The 11293-nt window shown below is 41.2% G+C and overlaps 1 protein-coding gene across 1 annotated transcript in view; it reads right to left on the bottom strand.

Moving 5' to 3' along the window:
- Nucleotides 1-403: 403 nt before the first annotated feature.
- The window catches only part of MPPED2 (metallophosphoesterase domain containing 2), a 130957-nt gene continuing 120067 nt past the window's right edge, over nt 404-11293 (bottom strand). Inside the window, exons 5-7 of the mRNA XM_073347782.1 lie at nt 9453-9568; nt 6017-6130; nt 404-1705 (exon numbers count right to left, since the gene is read on the bottom strand). Coding sequence (XP_073203883.1) covers nt 1587-1705; nt 6017-6130; nt 9453-9568 — 349 coding nt within the window. The 3' untranslated portion in view covers nt 404-1586. The remainder of the gene's footprint in view (nt 1706-6016; nt 6131-9452; nt 9569-11293) is intronic.

Genomic DNA, 11293 nt, shown 5'->3' with positions numbered 1-11293 from the left:
AACTTATGGTGGATGAACAACATAAAACACCCAGAGCAGTTAAAGTACTTATGAATAACTGAGGAGGTACAAAGGTTATTACATAATCAATTTTTCCATATACTCTGAAATACTGTCCTATGAGCTTTAAACTGCACATAAACTCAGTTCACACTGAATTACACCTGAATACAAAATCTCCATGTAAAAGCTGTGGAAAGATGGATGGCAGAGGAACGGAAGGAAAAGTCCACTGAGTGCTTTATCGACCCAATTGCCATCCCATGAACGGTGAGCAATAAAAATTTATGGAAAATGAGAATTTTTTACTTCTTCTAATCAAGGCCCATGGAACTATTAATTCAAAGACTCTTTAACACCAAGTATTTAAAAATCTTGCAATTTTATTTGCATATAAAGGCCGCTAGATATATAATATCACAATAAATTTAAAGAAACAACTGCTTTTCTAAATTCCATTAACAAGGTAACATAAAACAGAACAAAGCTCAATAGCATTTACAGTGGTAGAACAGAAATAACTATCTGCATCAATAGTTTGTGCTAGCAAGATTGCATTTACACACAGTGCAAAATAAGGAAAAAAGAAATAAAAAGACAATTCAAGAATATTTAAATATAAAGGACAACTAAGCCTTATTTTAGTTAGGCTTGATTGTATCCATTTGATTCTATACATGCCTGAAACTGCACAAAGATTTAACTCAAGCTCTTGAAGGCCTTGAGCACTTGGAAAATGTCACATCCTTCATAATTTAGATGTGCTGTACAGCATAATTTTTCAGATGCTATACTTGCAATATTAAATTCCTAGTTATAATGCACAAAAAATACATATATATATAAATTCATATTTAAAAGGAGCCTGCATTTACATGTTTTTACTGCATGAAACACCTGCTCTTTGCAGCTTTCATCCCCATATTTTTAAAGCTAAAATAATTTAAAAAAAAACCCCAAATAATAAAAAGGTAGATAATCACATATAGGATGCAGCTATCTATATTTAAAGTAGGCAGAGACAAACAACTGTGAAGTCTGTTCTCCCCTTGCTGCACATTACTGGTAATAGGAGGGAACTACAGTACACGCACACTCATCAAGGGGCAAACAGACCCCTAAATCATGTTTACGTTACTAAAAAAAAGTTTACGATAACTGCAGGGGGAGATGGGAAAGGTGACATCTTAACTAGGAAAAAATTATATTTAAAAACTTTCAAACAATAACAGTTGTGCAAATTTGGTGTTTTTTAAATGCTGCCTTTTTAGCTTATAATATAATATTAAAATAAGGTCTCTCACTTGTTAAAAGAAAGCTTGGCTGTCCTTTTGAGAACACTATAACAATTTTACAATGGCAAGTTTGAGAAAACAAAAAAAGGTCATTTTACAAATTCACAATGCTGTATCAATTTAAAATGGACGCTCCATTTCCAAAAAGCACAACCTCTTTTTCTCTTTTTGTACCAGCAATTTACAAAAAATCCCACATAATTTTGGAGATAAACATGTAAGAGAATGTAAGTTTCGTAATTAGAAAATGGCAGTTTATAGACCTTCCCCATTTAACTGTGCAGTAGTGCTTCATGATCCTTGAGGGGTTGGAAGGTCAAATATAATTGGAGGATTGGTTGGTTGAAAGCTGACTGTACATGTTGAGGCGTTGATGTACGTTGTGTAACCATCTGTCATAATGCCATAACCTGTAGGGAGAACATGTCACACACAGTATAATATAAACAAACAAACGATGGTGACCTTATGCAGTGCAAAAACCTGTTATGAAAGCAGGGCTTTGGAATAAAAGTCAGTGAATCCTGTCAAAATGTTATGAGCTTTTGAAAGCTACCACAAAGTTACAATTAAAAAAATAAATAAATGCAATGCACTGTATCTGGAACAAGTGCAGAGTTTTCTGACCAGAAAGGCCTTTTAGTGTACTGCAACTGAAAAAGGCAAAAAACCCTCCTTTTCTTTGAGCTAATTGGTTTTCTGTGGTTTGGCATGCTTCTAGTGTCAGGTTGTGAAGGACCAATCAGGAGCAAGAGCTGAAAACTCCTCTCCTTTTAGGCACTTGGTCTGCAGACATCCTCTCAATGAGTTCAAACAAACTTGGTTGGCCTATCCTGCATTGACCATATTGTCCAGTTTGTCAGCTCAAGGGTTGTGGGGGCAGGTGTTTACACTGGCTTGCTAAACCTCAGAAATCAATTAGCAGGAAAGAATAGGCGTTTTCTGTAGCTTGGCTTCCCAGCCTGGGCAATGGATCTAACCAGCAATTCCAGCCCAAGGCACAGAAAATGAAGGGCTAGCTCGATGAGCTGAAGTGGCTTGAGGACTGGGCAAAGAGGGAGGGGAAGAATGCGACACTAGCTCCCACAAACCTTAAGGCTGTGGCTGAACAATTGTTTGGAGAATTCTACTGTCTGACCATCACAACTGCTGACAGAGAGAGATTGAATGGTAGTACAAAGTGTAAGTGTGGGTGTAGCTCTAGTGGCTGCTATGTGGTGTCTCCACAGAGGCTGGCCTCTTCCCTCTCTTGACCCAAGAGGGGCTTATCGTAATGAAAGAATGGGCTTTGAGCTAGTTCAAGCAGGGGAGGCTCACTGAGTCATAGGTGAGCCAGATGTAGGAATGCATATAAGGGGGGAGGGCAGTCCAAGAGCTTTTGAGCTCCTTGCAGGGGATCCTCAATGAAGAGAGAAAGGGGCTTTCTGATCTCCTACATATAGAACCAATAAGACATCACAGGCTTATGGATGTCCAAGGAAAGCTCACAGGATTCCCCACCATCCTTAAGGTTAAGGCAGAAGTGGGATAAAAAGAGAGAAGAGAGAAGACGGGTAAGGGATCTGGAACAAATGTGAAGCACGCTGTTTTCTTAATGAAAAATAAAGAAGGGATGATCACCTGGCCTGGAGACCACAAGCTGTCCCAACCTGTCCAAGAGTGATCCTGGACTTCTACCTTACTTCTTTAGTGGACACAGCCTTTAGGAATGTAAGGCTAGATTCTCGGCCTTGCTCCATCCTCAACTCCATTCAAAGGATCTGGACACCTTGCTTGGGGTTCTCCTTGCACAGGAGGTGAGGTAAAGCCTATGTAGCTAGCTCTATGCTACTTGTTCCTGGCCCTCCTGTAGGGGCATGAGGTGAAGTGGCGAGAGTGCCTTGCACTCCTGTAATGGTGGACAGGCAGGCTCTGAGTCACATTCCTCCTTCTCTCTCAAAGGTGTTTATAGGGTGCTGGGGAGGGAGAATGAAAACTAGTAACAGTCTCTGGAGATTACTGAGGGTAGAGCAGGAGATGGGGGAACCTTTGAGGAACAGCCTGCTCAGGGAGCTTGTTTTGGGGAGAGCAGAGAGTTATGATAAGTTCTGTTGAAATAGATGTTGGCCCCCAAAAGAGTCTCTGCTTCTCCCTCAAAAAAGTGGGGGTGGGAGGAGTCTGAATGGACTCCTTTGCTTTAACCTCTTCCTCTCTGCTCTCCTCGGATACCTATTCAGATCTGACTCCCACTGGCAGGCCTGGGGGGGCAGCTGACTTTTCAGGCACACTGGCCCGTTGAAGGACTGGATGGGATGGACAGATGGCACTGTCAGCACTTCTTCTGTGCCAAGGGCAAAAGCAAGCTTCACCTTTTCTGTCTCCCACGATACTGTGTCTGGCCCTGAAAGATGGTGCCCCAGGATGACACTTCCTGCTTTCCTCATGGAGAGGCAGGAAAAGACACAGGAGACAAGACAGAATAGGAAGGGCTTGGCACCAAATTTCTTGCTTGTGACTGGTCCTTCAGAGGAGAGGAACTTCCCACTGTTTGTACTAGCAGGCCAAACCTCAGGGAAAATATTTTTCCTTTTGCAATGTGATATAGTACACATCACTGCTGCATGAAAGTTAACACAAAGTGTGTGCTACCAAAATGTCCATCAGAGACTAATCATTTCACAATTGCTGTGTGGTCTGCCTGTATTGTTTTGTTTATTTAAGCTGGCAATTTTGAGTTTGGTCACTTTGCACTGGAAAAATACTGGTTTTAAAAAAATTAATTGACTCACTGCAAAATTCTGCCCCAAATACTTGTCTGCAACTCCTACGGACTTCAATAAAATATGGGTGCATGTGGTCTGAGAGCAGAATTTGGTCCTGAATTAATTGTGCCTTAATTCTTAAACTCTCAGAAAAATTCAGGCGAAATTTTACTCACTTTACTGTAGTAAGCAGTTCCTTTACCTTCAGCCTTAGTCAACTGAGCACGATTTGGATCTTTGTTTAGTGCCCTTGAATGCTCAAATAAGACTCCTTTTATGCTTGTAGAGTGTGCCATCTTACTTACAAGGTTTAAATGTAAGGTGTACATGACTCCACAGTGTGTTTTCATGATGATCTTGCACGCTAAGAGGCCTTTGCTTTCCCTCAGCTTAACACTATTACTGCAGGAAGTTTGATTACTTTCAGCTTACCATGCACCTACAAAAGGCTATAGGCAATTTGCATGTGCTAGTTGGAAGTCTTCTTGTATTCACTTATCATTAATATCTGAGCATTAATATTTATAGAAAACGTCCAATCCTTTTCTGGTTTGCATTAGAGTACTGCTATTCATACCACTATAGTTAAGGTCATGTCAACGTTTCTGTTATAAACTCCTTATTTACAGGACTTTATAACCCAAGCATAAAAATTCATTGTGTAAAGTCATGAGGGCTTCGGAAAATCAACAACAGCAGGCGAGTAAGCTGTCTGTTCTTTTATAAAGTTCTCCAACTCTGTGAGCCTACGGAGAGCTTAATTAGAGTCAATGGCGAAATCTCCGGGAGGGGGGGCGGGGGGAATATAAAGCACTTAGTGTGTAATTTTTAGTCCTAGGGTCACAAAGTCTCACTATCTCTCCCAGGCTGGACTCCTAGTATTTGTCTCATTGGAATATGAAAGCCACAAAGTGTATTAAATATTTAAAAACCTCCAAATGTATTTATTTAATCTCTCATTCCCTCCCATCCCCACAAAATGAGCTTATTGTTCTGAAGCTTCACACTCCGCCTGCCTGGTGTGAGATTAAAAATGGGGCAATGTATCTTCTGAAAAAGCTTTTCTGAGGTTCACATACCTTGAAAGATTACACCTCATGAAATGTATTGCAGAATGACTTCAGAAGTAGATTTCAAAGGAATTGTGGTGATTACCCTCTCTCCCCTCCTGACAAGCTGCCCTCCCTTCTACTGCACTCTCCCCCATATACTGAGTGAGGTAACTTAATGGAGCAAGCTTTCTCCGAATACCACCCTGTCTTTTCTACCTCCTTTGCTGGCTCCTGTACTTGGAGTAACTGGGACTTTCTGGTGGTTTGGTAAGACAAATTTCAATTTGCTTTTATTCTTCTGCATATGAGAGAACTCTTTCCCCCCTCCCCCGCAAGCTTTGAAAGCAAATAAACTGGCACAGCACAATTATTGCAAGTTGCAGGTATGGAGATCATGTACGTAGTCAATATTTTAAAATATGAGTTCCTCAAGTTGGACTACTAAGTCTTTTTTTGGACACTAAGAAGTAGGTTTCCAAAGTGCTGAGCACCCAGCAGATCTGACTGTTTTCCCATTGTATTCTACTGTGTGCTTGTCTACAGTACCACGCGGGGTCGATCTAAGATATGCAACTTCAGCTATGTGAACAGTGTAGCTGAAGTCGACACACTTAGATCTACTTACCCTCGTGTCTTCGCTGCGGTCGTCGACAGCAGACACTCTCCCGTCGACTCTGCTTGCGCTTCTCGTTCTGGTGGAGTACTGGAGTTGACGGGAGAGTGCTCAGCGGTCGATTTATCGTGGCTATACTAGACGCGATAAATCTACCCCTCCTGGATCGATTGCTGCCTGCTGATCCGGCGAGTAGACAAGCCCTTAGTCATAATAAATGGAACGCTCCACATCTGGTATAAAGTACCACAGAGATCTATTTGTTTCCCCCACAAGGATTCTCATACAGACCTAGGGAGCCCTACTATTTCTTACCTTCATGAATTCCACCAAAGACATGGAGTTTGGGCCTTACTCGCCTTTGCACAGTGTTCAACAGTTCCACACAGCCAACTCTCTGCAGCTCCTTTGGAACCCAGTCTCGAAAACCTGAGGGCAAAATGCAATCAATACTCTTAATTTTCTCTATTCAGGTAAGGTTTCGTTTAGACTTTCAGGAAGCCATATTTCACTAAAGGTTTATTACATTATCTGTAATCCTAGCCTCTCCATTAAAGCATACAATGGCTTTTAAGAAACTTCTCACTCTGTCTTCCTTAGGTTCCTGAGGTTTTTTCCTTTTTCCTTCCCCCCACTCCTGCCTAATTAACATTTTCTGTATGTGATTTGATTTATTAAACTAGAGTTTTAGACTCTTCTTCATGAGTGGAAGCTTTGTGACTCTTATTCCTGGCAGTGCTGCAATTTTTTCCCCTTCTTGATCCCCTCCCTTCCCCACTGCACACCCCTGTCTTATTTCCTCCCTTCTGCTGTTGTTGTAGCAGTCTACTTCCCAAGCTAGTCAGGTAAAACGTGCTGGTCACAGTTATTCCAGAGTCAGGCCACGGGAAGGATCAGTTCTCACACCTGGCACCTCTGCCACCCCAGAAATTTAAAATATATCATCTTCAGCAACTTCCAGAGGCCCAGGGTCTGAGAGTGCTGGGTTACTTTGGAGCCCTAGGTCACTGAAAATAGGCAGCACAGAGCGACAGGGAAACAGCTACAAGCAACCTAGTGCTAATTGACTACTTTTAAAGTGAAAACCACTTAGTTCTATAACTAATATGGAAAATCCATAAAATTTGACATCGATTAGTATAAATGTGGGCTGTCTGGACTATTACAGCCTAGACTAACATTCAAAAGGGTGTGAAGGATTGTGAGAGGCAAAAGATAAACCATAGCTGAAAGAAGGAGCAAACTCACTCTTGGTGTTACTCTATTGACTTCAAAGTAGTTATACCAGAGATAAATTTGGCCCAAGCTGATTAAAAATGGTGGGACATAAACTGGACTATATGTACTCTTCAAAACCAGTCAAACAGCTAAGGTCGGTAATGACATAATTTTACCTAAATTAATATGTAGCCACTGTAAAAGGCAATATTTGGGGTATATTTTCAGGCATGTTGAGGCCCGATATCACTATTTGCACTTCTAATGCCCTGATCTATGCTCACAATTAAAATTGGTGTAAACTGTATCTACAAAATGGAGGCTATACTTTTGCTTTGATTTTTTTTTTTTAAAGGAGTGGAGTAAAATTTTAGAAGGGATGTTTCAAAAAATTCAGCTAAGAAATATAGTGATGCTGCTGAGACTAAAGTACACTATGGGAAACCAACTTACAATATGCAGATTGGCAGCCCATTGAAATCTAGCAACCAGGAAAAATTATAAACATGCTTGTGCTATGTTTTGTTTCTTGGGAAGAAGTAAATAGATAAAATATAAGAAATTAATCACTACAACAGAAGGGTGGCTTTCAAAGTACAGGGCATTACACTGAGAAGGAGTGCTAGATCACAGCTCTGTTGAAGACACACATTGGCTCTGGAGGATTTAAAGGTGACCTGCACATTTTTACAATATTCCCTTGGTAGCATTATATGCTGAATGCCCCTAATAACCAGGCTAAAGATAAGCACTGAGTATATTATTAGTGTAAAATTTTCTTCTGTTCTTCTTAAGTCTCACTACGTCCAGCTCTGCTAGGATTGCTGACTCCTAACTCAGGCTTGGTCTAAATCTAAGACTTAGGTCAGCCTACCTGTGTCATTCACAGGTGTAAAAAATTCATCCCCTGAGAAATGTAGTTAAGACACCCATGTCCCACTCTAGATGGAAGAATTCTTCGGGTGGGGGGAGGGGAAAGGGAGGCGTGGATTAACTACAGTGTTGGAAAACCTCCTTACATCACTGTAGCAAGCAAGGGGTTATATGCAACTGCTACAGCTGTGCTGCTATAGTGTGGACAAGCCCTTAGCTGTGATGCCCTACCAGGCATTAAGTTCCTCACACTCCATCCACCAAGAAACCCTGCTGGACCATTCAGCTGGTCTCTGGCATTTAAATGCCATTTTCAAAGCATATCATATACACAGTTTAAAATAGCATTTTGTAATGGCTGGCTCAGATGCTGAGCTGGTGCAAACTTGCATAGCTCTGCTGAAGTCAGTGGAAGTTCTTTAATTTACAAAAGCTGAGGATCTGGGTAAAACTTAGCAAAACCACACAATCTACTAATTAATGTGTGCATGCACCTGATCTTCCTCACCCTGACAGAACATTTTTATACAGGTAGATCCTCAGCTGGTGTAAGTTATCACAGCTCTACTGACTTAAACGGAGCTGTGACAATTGACACTAGCTAAGGATGTGACCCTAGATTTATATCTATGTCTTACAGAGCAGGAACCAGAAATGTGTGACTTGGTGGAACACAGCATGAAGAAGGGTTATGGTAGCATTTTCCAAAAGGCTCAGTGTTGGCCTAACTCTTCTCCCGCTGAAATCAATGGGAATTTTGCCCTTCAATGGAATCAGACTTAGGCCAAAACCGAATACTTTAGAAAATCCCACCCTCTATTTAAAATCACGTGTGCTGAATACTCTTTTTACCTGCTTTCTGAGGCAATCAGGGGACAACCCTATAGATGACTCTTATCACAGCATAACTCTGTGGATCAATGGGGTACTCATGTGAGTAAAGGAAAAGGGATTTGGCTCAAGACGCCACTCATGAAAACTCAGATTTTGCACTCAGATATGTGTACTCATCTCTCACGGAAATAAATGGGTGTAGTTTGAATGAATAGGTGGCGACAGAATTTTGGTCCTTCATCAATGTAATCCAATTTTTAACATTTAACCGTAATTGTGAACTTTTGGTAAATTGGTTTAACAAAGCAAATACTTTTTTAAGAGTAAAGAAGAGTAGATAGATAGCCACTATATAAGTATAGTGTATAGATAACCACTATATATAATCTTGACCCAATAAAAAGCTTAAATAAACATTATGTTCCAGTGCTGGTGGTGGTAGTTGCGAGGGAGGACCAATCTTTCAAAATGTTGTAGTCAGTCCCGGAGAATCCTAGGCCCTTGTGATTGGAAGCTTTGTTTGTCAGACAAATAGAATACTATCCTTAAATTAAAGGATCCAACTCAAATGGCTGTGCAGCTAGATACGCCTTTGATTTTCCTTGGCTTCACTAAATCAAAAAATTTAATTTAAAAAATACCTAGAAGCCCAGTATAATTGCTAAGTTTAATGATCGTACTAGACTTCATTTTAATTTTTTTTTTAAATTCATAGTTTTGCGTTAGGGTAAAATTATGTTCTATGTCACTTAAAGCATTAATAGTTTTGCTTGCACTAAAAGTGCATTCTATATACAAAACCACACACAGTTTTTCCTTCACTTACCAAGAGGAGGTCCATGTGTCATTAGTATATCAATGCCCTCAGGGATAAGGTTCCACTTGTCCAGCAAAGACTGACCTCTGGGTAGGTTAAAGCCCCATCCATTAAACCATGGTGTCCTTTGGGGGAAAATAAGACAAACTGTCTCAGTCTGATACAGCAATCTTTTTCTTCCTTTGGAATTTCTAAATTGAAAATTTTTCTGTACTGTTTTGACCATCTCTCCTGTCTTTTTAAGATCACTCATGGAACAAAGCACATTCATCTTTGGAAGGGACTGTTCCCAAAACAAAGGGCTTTAATTACAAAAAAAAAAAAAAAAAGTGCCCTAGCTGTAAATTTGGATCTAGATCAGGATCCCATCTTTCCTACAGTTTCAAGGGTATTCGACTCTGGGGCTTGGGTTTACCCATCATAAAGAAAGGACACAGTCAATGTGTTCAGATCTAGATCTTTGGGGGATGTCAGTTCCAGGATTTGGGTTTGGGCTCTTCTCTTACTTTAAGGTAAGCACCTAGACCGGGGTGGACAAACTATTGTCCAGGGGCCGTATCCGGCCCTCCAGATGTTTTAATCTGGCTCTTGAGCTCCAGCCGGGGAGTGGGGTCCGGGGCTTGCCCCGCTCTGCATGGCTCCCGGAAGCAGCAGCATATCCCCTCTCCAGCTCCTACACGTAGGGGCAGCCAGGGGCTTCCACACGCTGCCACCTCAGCTTCCACTGGCCGGGAACCGTGGCCAATGGGAGTTGCAGGGGCGACGCCTGTGGACAGGGCAGCGCGCAGAACCGCCTGGCTGCATCTTCGCTGCTTGAGGTAAGTGCTGCCCAGAGCCTGCACACCAGACCCCCTCCTGCACCCCAACCCTGATCTCCCTCCTGCCCTCCGAACCCCTCAATCCCAGCCCAGAGCACCCTGACCTCCTCATTTCTGGCCCCACCCCAGAGCCCACACCCCCAGCTGGAGCCCTCGCCCCCTCCTGCAGGGAGTAGGGAAAAGAGAACCACCTACAGTGCAGGGTACCCTAATAGAAGATGGGAACACAGAAAAGTTGTACCTTCTTTGTGGCAACAGTCACAGGCCCTGTATAATCTATCATGGCTGTATCATGGTAAATTTCTCATAGACTAATCACACCTTAACACCACTGTATCTTACTTGTCATGTTTATTATCTCTAACATTAGAGCACTGTGAAATGATACAACATAACTGTAAGTGATAACCTTCAAAAGATATTACACTCTTTAAAATACCTTAATACATATTTAATTCTGGGGGCAAATGGGCCCTTGAGTTTTCTCCACCATAACAGTTATGAGGGTCTATTATAGAAGCCATCTGATTGAGAGAGACCGTCTTTTTATGGGGATGAAAGGAACTATAATATTTAACACAAATGTTTTTTCCTGGAAAGTTTTGCTATAAAATGTGAAAGCAAAATTGAGTAGTTCTGATGTTGAAATATAAAAGCTGTTATCAGATGTGAAATGCATGTTGTCAAGATAAAAATTATATCCTTACCTCTATTACCAACAACTTTTTAGGTTATTACAAGCAAAGGAATTTCAAATCCTCACTTGCTTTTCACCGTTTGTGCAGTTTTGCATTTCATGTGGCTTGGGCACTTAAACTAGTCAGTTTTACATTCTATTAGAGATGCTCTCAGACTAAAATCTGGGATCCAGGCAGCAAGCAAAGCAGGTCTAGATAATGGGCCTTCTCTAGATTTTTAGCTTCTCTTCTCTCAAGTTATGTACTACCACAGAGGTGGTGTCTTTCTGAATCACTACTCTGGAAAGGAACATTTAAATAGATGAAATCTGTTCTCATTAAAAAATGTAAAAAA

This window comes from Lepidochelys kempii, chromosome 6 (assembly GCF_965140265.1).
Source record: "Lepidochelys kempii isolate rLepKem1 chromosome 6, rLepKem1.hap2, whole genome shotgun sequence".
Taxonomy (NCBI): Eukaryota; Metazoa; Chordata; order Testudines; family Cheloniidae; genus Lepidochelys; species Lepidochelys kempii.
Note: the sequence above shows the minus strand (reverse complement) of the source record. Positions and strands in the feature narration are given on the sequence as shown.